A 20,338-nucleotide genomic window follows, 5' to 3' on the forward strand; every position below is an offset into this window, starting at 1 on the left:
GGATATCACTCCATAACAGAGATGCAGAAATCAAGAAGGTGTTTGCAAAGCCAAGCACAATGTCCTTCTTCAGCCGGATCCAAAATGACTGTCTGTCACACCTGGCACACACCTGGTACACCAGTGACAATGGAAGTCTTCAAACTGAGGCCGAACAGACATCTCTCTGGGATGATTTATTGAATCCTGCATTGAGCAGGGGGTTGGACACGATGACCCTGGAGGTCACTTCCAACTCAAACATTTTATCATTCTATGGTTCTATGATTCTATAATCTAATCCCAAGACATCTCATTCACAATAACACAGCAGTTATTAAAGCAATGTCCACGTAATATGTAGACGGTTAAAGTCTGGCCGATAGACAAGGTTTCCCAGCAGCTCTTTATTCTGGTTTACAGATGGGGTGTCCTAACCAGGGACCCTCTATGATGTCTATATACTCTAAAAAGACAGTACATTTAAATTGGAATTGAGTAATATGAGACAGGCTGTTTGTTTTTTTTTATAACCCAGCATTGTCATACAGCTCAGACTGTTACTAGCAGAATAGGGCAAATAAACTTGGCAGTACTTAGTTTATGTCAATCTTCATGTCACCAGGAATTATTAATCCAATTTTTCAAAATATACAGCATATTTATATGGAGAATCACAGTAGAAAGTCATCACTTTCACAATTTTATAGCATAGTTTATGCCATCAAAAATGTGTAAATACTTAGGCTGTGTGCACACGCTGCGGATTTTGCTGCTGTTCCGCAGCGGTTTTGGCCGCTGCGGACCCGCAGCAGTTTTTGCTGCGGTGTACAGTACCATGATTCCCTATGGGAATCAAAAACCGCAGTGCAGACGGTGCGGAATTTTCCGCGCGGATTATCTGCGATTTTCAATCCGCAGAAAGAATTGACATGTCAATTCTTTCTGCGGATTCCCCTGCGGTTTGCCATCTCCTCCATTGAGGAGATGAAAAACCGCAGGGCAAAACCGCAGAGCAATCCGCAGGTAAAACCGCAGGTCTTTTGACCTGCGGATTGTACAAAATCCGCGCGGATGAATCCGCACCTAATCCGCAGCGTGTGCACACAGCCTTAAGCTACATTCCCATGAAGTTTTTTGAGGAGTTAAAATATTGCGAGTTTTTCAGGCAGAAACTGCTTTAGGAAACACTCCTTTTTTGGAGGAAAATTTCTTTTCCTGAAGTAGTTTTGCAAAGTTTTGGAAAAGTTTTTTTCTTGAAGCATTTTTTCCAGCCTTTTGATTTGTCAGTACCTAGATTTGATTGGATTCCTACTGCAAAGAACAAACTTGCATTTTTCCACCAGGTATTTTTCGAAACCTCTTCCGATTTCACGATGTGAGAGGACTTCTTTTTTTTTTCACAATATTTTGAAATTGTAGTAAATATAAAATACATTGTTTTGCCACAATCTTCCATTTGGCAAAACCACTGCCTTTTTACCGTGAGTTTGGAAAATCTTGGCAAAGAAAAAATAAACAGCACGAATCCATAATGTGATCATACCCTTCAGAAAAAAAATACTCCAAAAACTTCTCATGTGAGCAGTAAAGTGGATTTCCCATAGAAATGAATAGCACAAGTTTTCCAACTGCTTTTAAATTGGTTTTTAGAAGGATTTACTCCCAAAAAAATCCTGAAAAAACTCTGTGTTAACATAGCCTTATGCTGCAGAGATCATGATTAGGAGTAATTCAATACCATTTAACCAGACAGCTGTGACATGCATCCAGTGTCGGACTGGGTTGGCAAAAGCCCACCAGTAACATTGATTCTTGGGGTCCACTGTTCAGCTACATGCAAAAATAACCTGACCCTAGTACACAAATTTACTTTTGTTTCTATGTAATATTAACCTTGTTTAATGAATGATTAGATTATACCTTTTTCTGCAAATTAGGAATGAAGTGTAATAGCAATACTCATTAGTACTCTTTCACAGCGGCCTACCGGAGGATTCTCCTGTTCTCCTGTGGGCCAGTCCGAGACTGCATGCATCTCACTACATTAGGAAGATCTCACCTAGTGCTCCCACTCCCTCTCTTGGTGTAGGACTGGATGGTTGTTTGGAAGTGCTTTGTGGTATTAAATTGAGGCTTACAGTAAATTATGTAACATTTTGGAAAAAAATAGCCACCGGTAATACCCAATAGGCTGGCTAGAGCCAGGCCAGCATTAATTGGGGTGACGTATTCTCCCACATCAATGAGTTGAGCGGTAAAGAAAGAGATGCAGACGACGAAATAAATCAACATAGCGAAAGTGATGCATTTGGCTTCGCTGTAGTTTTTAGGTAATTCTTTGCCCATATAAGCAAATGTAAAACAGAGAAGACTGAGAAAAGCGTTATAACCGTACTGCAGGATGTTGTAGATGGATCCAAACTGGCTGCAGTCCATGAGATCTTCATCTGAGCTCAGTTCCTTTGTGGATGGTTGTGGAGGTTTGGTGGAAATCCACAGGCAGGAGATTAAGATCTGAACCCCGGAAAGGACGGCCAGACAGATGTACTGTCCGTTCTGTTTTACCCAGTAGTCATAGGTGGCCGGCAACTTTGAAGACATCTTAAATATGCAGACTATCTGAAAGGACCGTATAGAAATATAGGAGAAGCAGATGGTGAGGGCGATGCTGTATATAGGGTGTCTCATGATGCACTTCGTAATACTTGGCTCTCCAAGATAGGCCAAGACGCTAAGATAGGCCACCATCAGTGATGTTAGCATGAGGAAGCACATTTTACCCCCTGCAGCCTTCACCACCGGACTGGATAAACGCAGAATGAAGGTCACAATGATGACGACTGTTAGCAACATCCCAGTGACTGTTGCCACAAATAAAGCTATGGTCAGGACGTCATTCCAGGTCAGATAGCATCTTCTTTTATTATAGCAGACAGTACTTCTCTCTGTGGACCACTGGCTGGCATTGCAGCTCATACAGGAACCTACAAATTAAGAAACGGTACAATAACAAATATGCATTAAACAATATAGAGAGAGAAATTCCAACAACGTGAATCCTTAAAATAATGATTTATGGTATAGAAAAAAAGCCAAAAAAATCCAAATAAAAAATATTAGACGCGTTTCACACACAGTCCTAATTGAATCAACATTAGGACTATGTCTGAAACGCGTCTGATATTATTAGTGTTAAATGTGGATTTTTGGGGCTTTTTTCTATTCAATAAATCATCATTTTAAGGATTCATGTAGATGGAATTTCTATTTACCGGTATTAATATTCGCGACTTGCAATATTAATTGGATTCTGTGCAATCTGAATCTCTATTTCACAGGTGAGCAGACCTTCTCTTGGTCTTTTGTTAACATGTTATACAGTTACGACCAGGGCTGTGGAGTCGGAGTCGGAGTCGTGGAGTCGGAGTCGGTGCTCATTTTGGTGGAGTCGGAGTTGGAGTCGGTATAAAATGGACCGACTACGACTCCTAAAATATATAATAAATTGGGTACAGTAGTTCAATGCAGAATGTGCTGAATATTTTTTCATAGGAATTTGGGAAAGTTATGAAATGTCCTACAAATGACTGTTCTATTCCTGATCTAAGGCTACATTCACACACAGCGTTTTTCCTGCGTTTTTTGAGGATATGTTTTTCAGCTGCAAAAGCAGATCAGCTTTTGAAAAAAACGCATCACCTGAAAGGTTTTTGAGCTCATAGATAATGTTTTCAACAGCAAAAGCAGATTAGAAATCTGCTCTATATATCTATATCTGTATCCATATCATATCTGTACCAAAAAGAATGAAAGCCGGATAGCACACAGACTAACACTCCTTTTTTTTAGCACCAGTCAGGGACACCTCATAGCTGCCCAAAAGGACGCCCAGGACAGGCATTGCTCATCTTCAGTAACATCAACATCAATTGATAGTTGGAATAAATAGACTGCATTCATCACCACATCTTCTTAAGGTGCAGGCTTTATTTTCAAGTGTAGGGGCGTGCAGTATGAGGTTCTGCAGCAGCTGAGGTGTGCAGTATGAAATTCTGCGGTTGAGGTGTGCAGTATGAAATTCTGCGGAACAGCATGAGGTTCTGCCCCCCCCCCAGGTTTGATCCTGGCTACGCCCATAGTGTGAATGTAGCCTGAGGATCTAGGCTTTGTCTTAGCTGAAATAAGTCATAGTGTGTGTATGTGTGTGTATATATAAATATATATATATATATATATTAGTGTAATGACAAAAAAAAAATTTTTATGAAACCATGTGCAATGGAGAAACTTTTATGGGTTATTTAAGAATAAGTATTGCTTTTTTTGTTTTTTAAAAAAAGTTCCCCCTTTCATTCAAATGAAATAAGACAAAAATTGTTTTTCCCCCCCAAAAAAGGACATGCAATTTTGCATTATTGAAACGATAATAGTAATAACTAAGCAACTTTCATTATTCGTTTTTTAACAAATACGGTATAAAACAGTTAATTATAAGTACAATATGTACAAAAGAAGTGTTTAAAAATTATTTTTTCCTATGAATTTTAGATTCAAAAATTCAATGTTTTTCGATTTCGCATGTAGTTCCTCCATCAGTTTTACAGCACGTTCAGCATTTTGGTTAGATCTGGGAATGTCAATTAATGACTCCTCGACCAACCAGTGCGCCTTCAAACACTTAATTGCCTTCTTGCACTTTGTCTTGGTGAGTGAACTTAACAGTTCATTGAAGGATGCTTCGTTGTAGTGTTGCGACTGGAACCAGGCATTTGCCCATTCATAGCAGATGAAGTCGCATGCTATACCGAGGACGCGGCGCCACTCTGGTATCAGAAAAAATGCTATAACAGCATATACGGCTCGCGAGTTCCATCTTGCCATGTGCAGGTTTGGGAGTTTCTTCCAACTGATTTGAGGCCAACGTGATGTTGTTTTGTAATGACGATATGCCTGACATAGTTCATATAAGAGCTTGAAATCATCTCGCCATCCAGGATTCTCGCCTGTGTTGACATCATCTGTTGCAACTTGGTGGTAATCAATCTGAAGTGAGGCATAGTTTTCTGTTAATTTGTCAATGAAGAAATAATTGAGTTCTGGTTTCTTCGTTGACTCTGGAATAAGGAAATTCATGACGTGCTTCAGTAGGAGGTCGAGTACATGGTGTTGACAGCCAATGTATTGTGGCTTCTGAAAGCCCTTTCTCAAGACATCATCCTGTATCAGCGTTACAATCCCGTTCAAACGGCCAGTATTTACTGCTGCCGTGTCACAGATTATCATGCGAATATTTTCCCAAGCGTCGTATTCATCAATTAGCTGATGTAGTTCCTTGTGAATATCTGTGGCAGAACCATTCTCACATTTCAGAATACCGAGTTTGATTTCGGTTGTGGTATTTTTCAGCAGAACTACTTGATACTCTTCCCCTTGGATTCTTTTACCATCGAAGTGGAGACAATAGGGATCTTTGCTTTGAAGTTTTTCAAAAATTTTGGTTTTCATTTTCTGTCCTTCTGAGATTGTTCGTCTCCAGACACCCAACTGACTTGGAACCGGTACATCATGACCTTGTTCAGCAATGGTTGCAAGCACTTTATTTGCTTTATGTGTAGAAATGTTGTTTTTCAGTACCAGTAAACTCGCTGTTGTAGTGCTTGCTCTTTTGTATTTCAGTGTGCGTTCAGGAGAAGATGACGCGGAAGAAGAGGTTGGCTTTGGAGTCTCGGGTAAAGATTCAGAGACAGTATCATGTGTGGGTTGCGATTGCGAAGTGCTGGCTTGAGCTTGAAATATTGATAGTCGGATTCGTTTTCTTGGATGAATTGATTCCAAAGGAGCTATTTTGAGCATCGAAAAAACAACCTTGCCTCCACTCTTAACTTGCCTCAGGTAGAGCTCTTTATCCTCCGAGTTTTTCCATTCTCCATTAACGTTGGTGACATCAAATAGCTGAGAAAGTGTTGCAGTGAATTTATCAGAAGGTTTCTTTTTGTAATTGTCATTTAGATCAATCAGACGATTGAGTTTCTTTCTGATGAGTGCACTGGATAAAAGTGGGAAGTCTAGAGTTTCCCTCCAGAGCAATTCTATATCCATTATCATATTTTTTATTCGATCCAGTCGCCGTTTCTCGCTGTTGAACAGAAAACTGAAGTTTCCAAGAATTTGGCAGTTCGTTGGCATCCGCGTGAGATTGGAGAGCTTTTCAACATATGGAATACTTGGATCCCTTTTATGTTGAGAATAGGAGGGCAGATTCCTCGTCCAGATAGACCCGTTTGCCTTTACACTATTGCTGGAATTTCTAGAAGACATTTTCTGAATGACCCGTCCTGCACTTCTTGATTGTAAAACTTGAAGCTTTGCACTGAAAATGAAAAGATAATACTAAACTACAAAATATTTTAAAATATTCCAGAATGTTCTAGATGTGAATAAAATACCACTTTTTGTTACAACTTAGAAAGATATTTTCTTTATAGATTAAAATTAAAACACGAAAAATCTTTTTTTTTTAAATTTTGAAATGAAAAAGAGGGGGAATTTTTTTGAATATTTTACAAATTTGATGATACTGATGTCATTTGAATGCAATTGTTCCTCCAATGTAAGGGGTTTCATTTTCATTTTTGCGAAATTTTTAAAATAGTCATCACCCTAATATATATATATGTACACAGTACAGACCAAAAGTTTGGACACACCTTCTCATTCAAAGAGTTTTCTTTATTTTCATGACTATGAAAATTGTAGATTCACTCTGAAGGCATCAAGACTGTGAATTAACACATGTGGAATTATATAATTAGCAAAAAAGTGTGAAACGACTGAAAATATATCTTATATTCTAGGTTCTTCAAAGTAGCCACCTTTTGCTTTGATTACTGCTTTGCACACTCTTGGCATTCTCTTGATGAGCTTCAAGAGGTAGTGCCCGGAAATGGTTTTCACTTCACAGGTGTGCCCTGTCAGGTTTAATAAGTGGGATTTTTTGCCTTATAAATGGAGTTGGGACCATCAGTTGTGTTGTGCTGAAGACTGGTGGATACACAGGTGATAGTCCTACTGAATAGACTGTTAGAATTTGTATTATGGCAAGAAAAAAGCAGCTAAGTACAGTCATATGTTAAAGTTTGGGCACCCCTATTAATGTTAACCTTTTTTCTTTATAACAATTTTGGTTTTTGCAACAGCTATTTCAGTTTCATATATCTAATAACTGATGGACTCAGTTATATTTCTGGATTCAAATGAGGTTTATTGTACTAACAGAAAATGTGCAATCTGCATTTAAACAAAATTTGACCGGTGCAAAAGTATGGGCACCCTTTTCATTTTCTTGATTTGAACACTCCTAACTACTTTTTACTGACTTCCTGAAGCACTAAATTGGTTTTGTAACCTCATTGAGCTTTGAACTTCATAGCCAGGTGTATCAAATCATGAGAAAAGGTATTTAAAGTGGCCACTTGCAAGTAGTTCTCCTGTTTGATTCTCCTATGAAGAGTGGCATCATGGGCTCCTCAAAACAACTCTCAAATGATCTGAAAACAAAGATTATATTCAACATAGCTTTTCAGGGGAAGGATACAAAAAGTTGTCTCAGAGATTTAACCTGTCAGTTTCCACTGTGAGGAACATAGTAAGGAAATGGAAGAACACAGGTACAGTTCTTGTTAAGCCCAGAAGTGGCAGGCCAAGAAAAATATCAGAGAGGCAGAGAAGAAGAATGGTGAGAACAGTCAAGGACAATCCACAGACCACCTCCAAAGACCTGCAGCATCATCTTGCTGCAGATGGTGTCACTGTGCATCGGTCAACAATACAGCGCACTTTGCACAAGGAGAAGCTGTATGGGAGAGTGATGCGAAAGAAGCCGTTTCTGCAAGCACACCACAAACAGAGTCACCTGAGGTATGCAAAAGCACATTTGGACAAGCCAGTTACATTTTGGAAGAAGGTCCTGTGGACTGATGAAACAAAGATTGAGTTGTTTGGTCATACAAAAAGGCGTTATGCATGGAGGCTAAAAAACACAGCATTCCAAGAAAAACACTTGCTACCCGCAGTAAAATTTGGTGGAGGTTCCATCATGCTTTGGGGCTGTGTGGCCAATGCCAGCACCGGGAATCTTGTTAAAGTTGAGGGTCGCATGGATTCAACTCAGTATTATTATTATTATTATTATTTATTGTTATAGCGCCATTTATTCCATGGCGCTTTACATGTGAGGGGGGTATACATAAAAACAAGTACAATAATCTTAAACAATACAAGTCATAACTGGTACAGGAGGAGAGAGGACCCTGCCCGCGAGGGCTCACAATCTTCAAGGGATGGGTGATAATACAGTAGGCGAGGGTAGAGCTGGTCGTGCAGCGGTTTGGTCGATCGGTGGTTACTGCAGGTTATAGGCTTGTCGGAAGAGGTGGGTCTTCAGGCTCTTTTTGAAGGTTTCGATGGTAGGTGAGAGTCTGATATGTTGTGGTAGAGAGTTCCAGAGTAGGGGTGATGCGCGAGAGAAATCTTGTATGCGATTGTGGGAAGAGGAGATAAGAGGGGAGTAGAGAAGGAGATCTTGTGAGGATCGGAGGTTGCGTGCAGGAAAGTACCGGGAGACGAGGTCACAGATGTATGGAGGAGACAAGTTGTGGATGGCTTTGTATGTCATGGTTAGGGTTTTGTAATGGAGTCTCTGGGCAATTGGGAGCCAGTGAAGGGATTGACAGAGGGGAGAAGCTGGGGAATAGCGGGGGGACAGGTGGATTAGTCGGGCAGCAGAGTTTAGAATAGATTGGAGGGGTGCGAGAGTGTTTGAGGGGAGGCCGCAGAGCATGAGGTTGCAGTAGTCAAGGCGAGAGATGATGAGGGCATGGACTAGGGTTTTTGCAGATTCTTGGGTGAGGAATGAACGGATGCGTGAAATATTTTTGAGTTGAAGTCGGCAGGAAGTGGAAAGGGTTTGGATATGTGGTTTGAAGGAGAGATCAGCATCAAGGATTACTCCGAGGCAGCGAGCTTGTGGGACTGGGGAGAGTGGGCAGTCATTTACTGTAATTGATAGGTTCGTAGGGGGGGTCACGTGAGATGGGGGAAAGATGATGAATTCTGTTTTGTCCATGTTGAGTTTCAGATATCTAGTGGAGAAGAAGGATGAAATAGTGGACAGACATTGAGGGATTCTGGTTAGTAGGGAGGTGATATCTGGTCCAGAGATGTAGATCTGTGTGTCATCAGCATAAAGATGATACTGAAAGCCATGAGATTCTATGAGCTGTCCCAGGCCAAAGGTGTAAATAGAGAACAGCAGGGGCCCTAGGACTGAACCTTGTGGGACTCCGACAGATAGGGGGCGAGGTGAGGAGGTGGTGTGTGAGTGGGAGACGCTGAATGTCCGGTCTGTTAGGTATGATGAGATCCAGGAGAGGGCCAAGTCTGTGATGCCGAGGGATGAGAGGGTCTGTAATAATAGGGAATGGTCCACTGTGTCAAAGGCAGCCGACAGGTCCAGGAGGAGGAGGACAGAGTAGTGTCGCTTGCTCTTGGCAGTTAAGAGGTCATTGGTGACCTTAGTAAGGGCAGTTTCAGTGGAGTGGTGTGACCGGAAGCCAGATTGTAAGCGGTCAGCAGTATCAGCAGATTCTTGACAATAATGTGCAAGAATCAGTGACGAAGTTGAAGTTACACAGGGGAAGGATATTTCAGCAAGACAATGATCAAAAACACCGCTCCAAATCTACTCAGGCATTCATGCAGAGGAACAATTACAATGTTCTGGAATGGCCATCCCAGTCCCCAGACCTGAATATCATTGAACATCTGTGGGATGATTTGACGCGGGCTGTCCATGCTCGGCGACCATCAAACTTAACTGAACTGGAATTGTTTTGTAAACAGGAATGGTCACAAATACCTTCATCCAGGAACTCATTAATAGCTACAGGAAGCGACTAGAGGCTGTTATTTTTGCAAAAGGAGGATCTACGAAATATTAATGTCACTTTTATGTTGAGGTGCCCATACTTTTGCACCGGTCAAATTTTGTTAAAATGCAGATTACACATTTTCTGTTAGTACAATAAACCTCATTTGAATCCAGAAATATAACTGAGTCCATCAGTTATTAGATATATGAAACTGAAATAGCTGTTGCAAAAACCAAAATTGTTATGAAGAAAAAAGGTTAACATTAATAGGGGTGCCCAAACTTTAACATATGACTGTAAAGAAAAATGAGTGGCCATCATTACTTTAAGAAATGAAGGTCAGTCAGTTCGAAAAATTGGGAAAACTTTGAAAGTGTCCCCAAGTGCAGTGGCAAAAACCATCAAGCGCTACAAAGAAACTGGCTCTCATGAGGACAGCCCCAGGAAAGGAAGACCAAGAGTCACCTCTGCTGCAGAGGATAAGTTCATCCGAGTCACCAGCCTCAGAAATCGCTGGTTAACAACAGCTCAGATTAGAGACCAGGTCAATGCCACACAGAGTTCTAGCAGCAGACACATCTCTACAACAACTGTTAAGAGGAGACTTTGTGCAGCAGGCCTTCATGGTAAAATAGCTGCTAGGAAACCACTGCTAAGGACAGGCAACAAGCAGAAGAGACTTGTTTGGGCTAAAGAACACAAGGAATGGACATTAGACCAGTGGAAATCTGTGCTTTGGTCTGATGAGTCCAAATTTGAGATCTTTGGTTCCAACCACCATGTCTTTGTGCGACGCAGAAAAGGTGAACGGATGGACTCTACGTGCCTGGTTCCCACCGTGAAGCATGGAGGAGGAGGTGTGATAGTGTGGGGGTGTTTTGCTGGTGACACTGTTGGGGATTTATTCAAAATTGAAGGCATACTGAACCAGCATGGCTACCACAGCATCTTGCAGCGGCATGCTATTCCATCTGGTTTGTGTTTAGTTGGACCATCATTTATTTTTCAACAGAACAATGACCCCAAACACACCTCCAGGCTGTGTAAGGGCTATTTGACCAAGAAGGAGAGTGATGGGGTGCTACACCAGATGACCTGGCCTCCACAGTCACCAGACCTGATCCCAATCGAGATGGTTTGGGGTGAGCTGGACCGCATAGTGAAAGCAAAAGGGCCAACAAGTGCTAAGCATCTCTGGAAACTCCTTCAAGACTGTTGGAAGACCATTTCCGGTGACCACCTCTTGAAGCTCATCAAGAGAATGCCAAGAGTGTGCAAAGCAGAAATCAAAGCAAACGGTGGCTACTTTGAAGAAACTAGAATATAAGACATATTTTCAGTTGTTTCACACTTTTTTGTTAATTATATAATTCCACATGTAATTCATAGTTTTGATGCCTTCAGAGTGAATCTACAATTTTCATAGTCATGAAAATAAAGAAAACTTTTTGGATGAGAAGGTGTGTCCAAAATTTTGGTCTGAACTGTATATATGTAATCGATATTATACAGTGTATTACATATTTACAATTTATTACCGTTTTTTGTGTTCTAAAGTTGTATTCCAATAAATAGATATTATGTTCTACCTAAATATCTTGATTATTGGATCATAGAAATGATTAAATGCCTGATGTTCACATTGTACTACAATACATTTTTCACTTAAATATAAGCAATATATGTGGGAGTCGGAGTCGTGGAGTCGGAGTTGGAGTCGGAGTCGGTGTAAGGGAAATTGAGGAGTCGGAGTCGCAGGTTTGGCTTACCGACTCCACAGCCCTGGTTACGATACGAGCCAACATATATCATCAGCTATCATCAGAAAATGGCTTACATTTAATAAAAAAAATTACAGTTTGATCAGTTTTTTGTATTTGTTTGCATTTTTCGTTTTCCTTATCATCATTAAAACACGCGAAGCAATGGAATGAAAATGAAAGCGAGAAGACACAGATTAGATATTAGAAAAATCTTTTTGACAGTGAGGGTGATCAGTGAGTGGAACAGGCTGCCACGAGAGGTGGTGAGTTCTCCTTCAATGGAAGTCTTCAATCAGAGGCTGGACAGACATCTGTCTGAGATGTCTTAGTGACTCCTGCATTAAGCAGGGGGTTGGACACGATGACCCTGGAGGTCCCTTCCAACTCTAACATTCTAGGATACAATGATCACAGGCAGAATTACAATGAAAGGTAATCCCTTTATGCACAGCTAATAACTCGGGATCCACCAATCACAATAAGTGATGTCACAGCTTCCCCCTACCTTCACATTGAACTTTGTACACTCTATGTAGATGCTTCAATGCAAAAGATAGGATATGACCATTCTGCCTAGGTACATGTGTTGTTTCTTGAAACAAAAAAAATCTAAAAAATAAACACCGGTGGCCAGTATGAAAATTGCAAGATTTCTAATTACATTTATTTTTTAATACAGATTATATGTTAAAAAAATTGGCAAAAATATTTAAACCATTGGTAATTTTCTGATGATAGCTACCCTTTCAAGATAAAATCCACCATGAAAATAGCACAATCAGGTTTTAAGTGATCAATATTCCTGCAGCACCTCCGCAGGAGAAATGAGGAATTACACTGTTCCTGGAAAAATTAATTTGCAGTTCCGTTCCTGCTAATAATAAAGCTCTCAAATAGATTCTATTTTCTTAATTGGTCACTGTACTTTCAGACAACTTGATCACATTTGAACCAAAGAAATGAGCCACAGCTTTAGTTAGAATACATGCAACATACATGCAACATGCATGTTCACACTGTGGCCATTTAACAAACAAAACCTAAGATAAAAACAAAATGAGCGTATACCCTGCTGTAATTAAATAGAATACATATATATAACAGAGGGTACCTAGTAAACACTGTTTTTGATTTAAAAGAAAAAAGGTAAAAGCCATCCCACCATGACAAGGTGACCCAATCGGGATGGTCCTGTCCACTAGCATTAACCCCTTTCCGACATTGGGCGTAATAGTACGCCGATGTCGGACACCCTCCATTTGATGTGGGCTCTGGCGGTGAGCTCACATCTTTTCCGGCACATGTCAGCTGTTTTGAACAACTGACATATGCCCGGAACAGCCGCTGGTGGAATCACGATCCACCAGCCGCTATTAACCTGTTAAATGCCACTGTTAAACTCTGACAGCGGCATTTAACATGCGCTTCCGGCAATTGCGCCGGAAATCCGCCCATTTTTACGTGATCGCGGGTCAATGAATGTTTGGCATGACAACCAGAGGTCCCCTGCAGACCTCGATTGTTGTCAGTGCCGGCTTGCTGTTAGCGCCACCCGGTGGTCGGCGCACATAGCGAGTGAATAATTCTGCTACATACAGGCGATCTGATCATCGCCTGAATGTACCAGAGCCAATCGGGTTATGGCAGCTTCTAGTCTCCCATGGAAACTATTGAAGCATACCAAAAGTAAAAAAATGTTTTTAAAAATATAAAAAAAACAACATATATATAAAAGTTCAAATCATCCCCCTTTCACCACATTAAAAATAAAACAATAAAAATAAAATCAAACATACACATATTTCGTATCACCACATTCAGAATCGCCCGATCTATCAATAAAAGCAACAGAATTAATCTGATTGTTTAGCGGCATAGCAAGAAAAAAAAAATTAAAACGCCAGAATTACTTTTTTTTTGGCGCCACGACATTGCACTAAAATGCAATAACGGGCATTCAAAAGATCGTATCTGCACCAAAATAGTATCATTAAAAATCTCAGCTCAGCTTGCAAAAAATAAGCCCTCACCCAACCCCAGATCACGAAAAATGGAGACGCTATGGGTATTGGAAAATGGTTCAATTTTTTGTTAACAAACTTTGGAATTTTTTTTACACCACTTAGATAAAAAGGAACCTAGACATGTTTGGTGTCTATGAACTCGTAATGACCTGGAGAATCACAATGGCAGGTCAGTTTTAGCATATAGCATTTAGTGAACATAGTAAAAGAGCAAAACAAAAAAACAACTGTAGGATTGCACTTTTTTTGCAATTTCACTGCACTTGGAATTTTTTTCCTGTTTTCCAGTACACAATATGTTAAAACCAATGGTATCATTCAAAAGTACAACTCGTCCCACAAAAAATAAGCCCTCACATGGCTATATTGACTTAAAAATAAAAAAGTTATGGCTCTGGGAAGAAGGGGATCAAAAGAACAAAAACACAAAAGGAAAATACAGTGCCTTGCGAAAGTATTCGGTCACCTGGAACTTTTCAACCTTTTCCCACATATCATGCTTCAAACATAAAGATACCAAATATAAATTTTTGGTGAAGAATCAACAACAAGTGGAACATAATTGTAAAGTTGAATGAAATTTATTGACTATTTTAAATTTTTGTGGAAATGCAAAAACTGAAAAGTGGGATGTGCAATATTATTTGGCCCCTTTACTTTCAGTGCAGCAAACTCACTCCAGAAGTTCATTGTGGATCTCTGAATGATCCAATGTTGTCCTAAATGACTATTGATGATAAATGTAATCCACCTCTGTGTAGTCAAGTCTCCGTATAAATGCACCTGCTCTGTGATAGTTTCAGGGTTCTGTTTGAAGCATAGAGAGCATCATGAAGACCAAAGAACACAACAGGCAGGTCCGTGATACTGTTGTGGAGAAGTTTAAAGCCGGATTTGGATACAAAATGATTTCCAAAACTTTAACATCCCAAGGAACACTATGCAAGCGATCATATTGAAATGGAAGGAGTATCATACCACTTTAAATCTACCGAGACCCGGCCGTCCCTCGAAACTTTCATCTCAAACAAGGAGAAGACTGATCAGAGATGCAGCCAAGAGGCCCATGATCACTTTGGATGAACTGCAGAGATCTACAGCTGAGGTGGGATAGTCTGTCCATAGAACAACAATCAGTCGTACACTGCAAAAATCTGGCTTTTATGGAAGAGTAGCAAGGAGAAAGCCATTTCTCAAAGATATCCATAAAAAGTGTTATTTAAAGTGTGCAAAGAGCCACTTGGGAGACACACCAAACATGTGGAAGAAGGTGCTCTGGTCAGATGAAACCAAAATCAAACTTTTTGGCAACAATGCCAAACGATATGTTTGGTGTAAAGGCAACACAGCTCATCACCCTGAACACATCATCCCCACTGTCAAACATGGTGGTGGCAACATCATGGTTAGGGCCTGCTTTTCTTCAGCAGGGACAGAGAAGATGGTTAAAATTGATGGAAAGATGGATGGAGCCAAATACAGGACCATTCTTGAAGAAAACCTGTTGGAGTCTGCAAAAGACCTGAGACTGGGACGGAGATTTGTCTTCCAACAAGACAATGATCCCAAACATAAAGCAAAATCTACAATGGAATGGTTCACAAATAAACGTATCCAGGTGTTAGAATGGTCAAGTCAAAGTCCAGACCTGAATCCAATCGAGAATCTGTGGGAAGAGCTGAAAACTGCTGTTCACAAACATTCTCCATCAAACCTCACTGAGCTCGAGCTGTTTGCCAAGGAAGAATGGGCAAGAATTTCAGTCTCTCGATGTACAAAACTGATACAGACATACCCCAAGCGACTTGCAGCTGTAATCACAGCAAAAGGTGGAGCAACAAATTATTTAGTTAAAGGGGCCAAATAATATTGCACACCCCACTTTTCAGTTTTTGAATTTCCACAAAAATTTAAAATAACCAATAAATTTCATTCAACTTCACAATTGTGTCCCACTTGTTGTAGATTCTTTACCAAAAATTTACATTTGGTATCTTTATGTGTGAAGCATGATATGTGGGAAAAGGTTGAAAAGTTCCAGGGGGCCAAGTACTTTCACAAGGCACTTTACCTCTGGTCATGAAGGGGTTAATAAGCTTACCTTGTGTCAGACAATCTCAATGTAGATGTGGGCAGAGCAGGACTGGGGCTGATTGCTCAGACACCTGGCCATGGGAAGCTTTATAAAATAAATGCCTTGGAAAGTACAAGACACTACAGCAAAATCAAAGAAATTAGCTGGAACATAAATTATACATGCAACATATAAGATCATGTATACCAACTTTATCTCATTTGATAGATAATTTGATAAATGAACAATATGCCAATCGCATTATACATACATAATGTTGACCCCTTCACTTCCCCAAAAAACTCACTTCAAATTTGCCAACTAGTAGTTGTCTCCCTTCTGTCTATCAAAAAACTGCACAATGTCAAATGTAATTAGTCCCCAGGTGCAATAATATACTAAATAGAAGTCCCTGCTCCTATAGTGTTGGCAGAATGCATGCAGATGAAGAGGAATTTCTTAATGTAGAGGAGTGTATGGCAATTTACAAAGCACGAGAACTGACTCAGTTACTGGACATAGTAGACAGATATGTGAAACGAAAGCAAATTTAACTGGTAGTTGGTGACCAGGAAATTAGAGTCAAAATCTCCTAAAATTGTACATTACAATGGAATTTCCAATCCAAACACCCCTTTAAGCTCAACATTATATTAAGGCTTGGCTTCATGTACAGTCATAAAAAAAAAATATGGAGATATAGGGGTACAGAGGTTGTAGACCCTAGACCTTGAAGAGGCCCAAAAGTCCCTTTTCCCCTTATTTGTGGACCTGTAACATAAATAATGCAATATACTTGGAGCCCTGAAACAGATTTTGTATTAGATTACTGGAGCATTAATTTTTGACTGCAGAGGATTTACTAGAGGTGACTGCAGTGTAAAAAACTGCAGCAAAACCCCTTTGCGGTTTTAATTCATGGTGTGTCCATGATTGCTGCTTTTTCAAAATAGCATCCCCTATTAAAAACAGATTGAGATTTACCAACCATTCTTATTGAGGTAGGTCCCGGGTGCACAGCTAACACATGAAAAACAGCACGAGTATTGCCCTTTTTGATGTTTTTCCTGTCCTGGCAAGCAGTCAGAGGAACACACAGAGGAAGGTACCTACAAAAAGCAGAGATACAAAAATAATAATGCAAGGACAGAAGTACATCAAATAAAGACGTCTCAATTTGTAGGGCCCTAAAGAGTAACTGTTGCTTTCATTTTTATTTAAAACTAGCTGAAGAGCCCGGCGCTGCCTGGGCATAGTAACTAACTATGGTTAGTTATAACAAATTATAATGATTATATTGATAGCTTTATATACAGTCATATGTTAAAGTTTGGGCACCCCTATTAATGTTAACCTTTTTTCTTTATAACAATTTTGGTTTTTGCAACAGCTATTTCAGTTTCATATATCTAATAACTGATGGACTCAGTTATATTTCTGGATTCAAATGAGGTTTATTGTACTAACAGAAAATGTGCAATCTGCATTTAAACAAAATTTGACCGGTGCAAAAGTATGGGCACCCTTTTTATTTTCTTGATTTGAACACTCCTAACTACTTTTTACTGACTTCCTGAAGCACTAAATTGGTTTTGTAACCTCATTGAGCTTTGAACTTCATAGCCAGGTGTATCAAATCATGAGAAAAGGTATTTAAGGTGGCCACTTGCAAGTAGTTCTCCTATTTGATTCTCCTATGAAGAGTGGCATCATGGGATCCTCAAAACAACTCTCAAATGATCTGAAAACAAAGATTATTCAACATAGCTTTTCAGGGGAAGGATACAAAAAGTTGTCTCAGAGATTTAACCTGTCAGTTTCCACTTTGAGGAACATAGTAAGGAACTGGAAGAACACAGGTACAGTTCTTGTTAAGCCCAGAAGTGCAGGCCAAGAAAAATATCAGAAAGGCAGAGAAGAAGAATGGTGAGAACAGTCAAGGACAATCCACAGACCACCTCCAAAGACCTGCAGCATCATCTTGCTGCAGATGGTGTCACTGTGCATCGGTCAACAATACAGCGCACTTTGCACAAGGAGAAGCTGTATGGGAGAGTGATGCGAAAGAAGCCGTTTCTGCAAGCACGCCACAAGCAGAGTCACCTGAGGTATGCAAAAGCACATTTGGACAAGCCAGTTACATTTTGGAAGAAGGTCCTGTGGACTGATGAAACAAAGATCGAGTTGTTTGGTCATACAAAAAGGCGTTATGCATGGAGGCTAAAAAACACAGCATTCCAAGAAAAACACTTGCTACAAACAGTAAAATTTGGTGGAGGTTCCATCATGCTTTGGGGCTGTGTGGCCAATGCCGGCACCGGGAATCTTGTTAAAGTTGAGGGTCGCATGGATTCAACTCAGTATCAGCAGATTCTTGACAATAATGTGCAAGAATCAGTGACGAAGTTGAAGTTACACAGGGGATGGATATTTCAGCAAGACAATGATCTAAAACACCGCTCCAAATCTACTCAGGCATTCATGCAGAGGAACAATTACAATGTTCTGGAATGGCCATCCCAGTCCCCAGACCTGAATATCATTGAACATCTGTGGGATGATTTGAAGCGGGCTGTCCATGCTCGGCGACCATCAAACTTAACTGAACTGGAATTGTTTTGTAAACAGGAATGGTCACAAATACCTTCATCCAGGAACTCATTAATAGCTACAGGAAGCGACTAGAGGCTGTTATTTTTGCAAAAGGAGGATCTACGAAATATTAATGTCACTTTTATGTTGAGGTGCCCATACTTTTGCACCGGTCAAATTTTGTTAAAATGCAGATTACACATTTTCTGTTAGTACAATAAACCTCATTTGAATCCAGAAATATAACTGAGTCCATCAGTTATTAGATATATGAAACTGAAATAGCTGTTGCAAAAACCAAAATTGTTATGAAGAAAAAAGGTTAACATTAATAGGGGTGCCCAAACTTTAACATATGACTGTATATATATATATATATATATATATATATATATACATATAAAGCTGAGTGTAGAGCCCCGCCCACTCCGCATAGCCACATTCACTATAATGTTCCACATCATCCCGTCAGCCAGAGCCACCAGACTACTACCACTTAATATCCCACATCATCCCGTCAGCCAGAGCTACCGGACTACTAACCCTAATATGCCACATCATCCCGTCAGCCAGAGCCACCGGACTACTACCACTTAATATCCCACATCATCCCGTCAGCCAGAGCCACCGGACTACTACCCCTAATATCCCACATCATCCCGTCACAGCCATTGGGCTACTACCCCTAATATCCCACATCATCCCGTCAGCCAGAGCCACCGGACTACTACCCCTAATATCCCACATCATCCCGTCAGCCAGAGCCACCGGACTACTACCACTTAATATCCCACATCATCCCGTCAGCCAGAGCTACCGGACTACTAACCCTAATATGCCACATCATCCCGTCAGCCAGAGCCACCGGACTACTACCACTTAATATCCCACATCATCCCGTCAGCCAGAGCCACCGGACTACTACCCCTAATATCCCACATCATCCCGTCACAGCCCCTGGACTACTACCCCTAATATCCCACATCATCCCGTCACAGCCGCCAGACTACTACCCCTAATATCCCACATCTTCCCGTCAGCCAGAGCCATCAGACTACTACCCCTAATATCCCACATCATCCCATCAGCCAGAGACACCGGACTACTACCCCTAATATCCCACATCATCCCATCAGCCAGAGCCACCAGACTACTGCCACTAATATCCCACATCATCCCATCAGCCAGAGGCACCGGACTACTACCCCTAATATCCCACATCATCCCGTCAGCCAGAGCCACCGGACTACTACCACTAATATCCCGCATCATCCCATCAGCCAGAGCCACCAGACTACTGCCACTAATATCCCACATCATCCCATCAGCCAGAGGCACCGGACTACTACCCCTAATATCCTACATCATCCCATCAGCCAGAGCCACCAGACTACTACCCCTAATATCCCACATCATCCCATCAGCCAGAGACACCGGACTACTACCCCTAATATCCCACATCATCCCGTCAGCCAGAGGCACCAGACTACTACCCCTAATATCCCACATCATCCCATCAGCCAGAGACACCGGACTACTACCCCTAATATCCCACATCATCCCATCAGCCAGAGCCACCAGACTACTGCCACTAATATCCCACATCATCCCGTCAGCCAGAGCCACCGGACTACTACCACTTAATATCCCACATCATCCCGTCACAGCCCCTGGACTACTACCCCTAATATCCCACATAATCCCGTCAGCCAGAGCCATCAGACTACTACCCCTAATATCCCACATCATCCCATCAGCCAGAGCCACCAGACTACTACCCCTAATATCCCACATCATCCCGTCGGCCAGAGACACCGGACTACTACCCCTAATATCCCACATCGTCCCGTCAGCCAGAGCTACTGGACTACTACCCCTAATATCCCACATCATCCCGTCAGCCAGAGCCACCGGACTACTACCCCTAATATCCCACATCATCCCGTCAGCCAGAGCCACCGGACTACTACCACT

The 20,338-nt window shown here is 41.0% G+C and overlaps 1 protein-coding gene across 1 annotated transcript in view; it reads right to left on the reverse strand.

Moving 5' to 3' along the window:
• Window positions 1-2,037: 2,037 nt before the first annotated feature.
• LOC141097937 (taste receptor type 1 member 2-like) overlaps window positions 2,038-20,338 on the reverse strand; it is a 31,329-nt gene continuing 13,028 nt past the window's right edge. The window contains exons 4-5 of the mRNA XM_073585465.1: window positions 16,761-16,881; window positions 2,038-2,966 (exon numbers count right to left, since the gene is read on the reverse strand). Coding sequence (XP_073441566.1) covers window positions 2,038-2,966; window positions 16,761-16,881 — 1,050 coding nt within the window. The remainder of the gene's footprint in view (window positions 2,967-16,760; window positions 16,882-20,338) is intronic.

This window comes from Dendrobates tinctorius, unplaced genomic scaffold (assembly GCF_039654945.1).
Source record: "Dendrobates tinctorius isolate UK_male_01 unplaced genomic scaffold, ASM3965494v1 ptg000086l, whole genome shotgun sequence".
NCBI classification, from domain to species: Eukaryota; Metazoa; Chordata; class Amphibia; order Anura; family Dendrobatidae; genus Dendrobates; species Dendrobates tinctorius.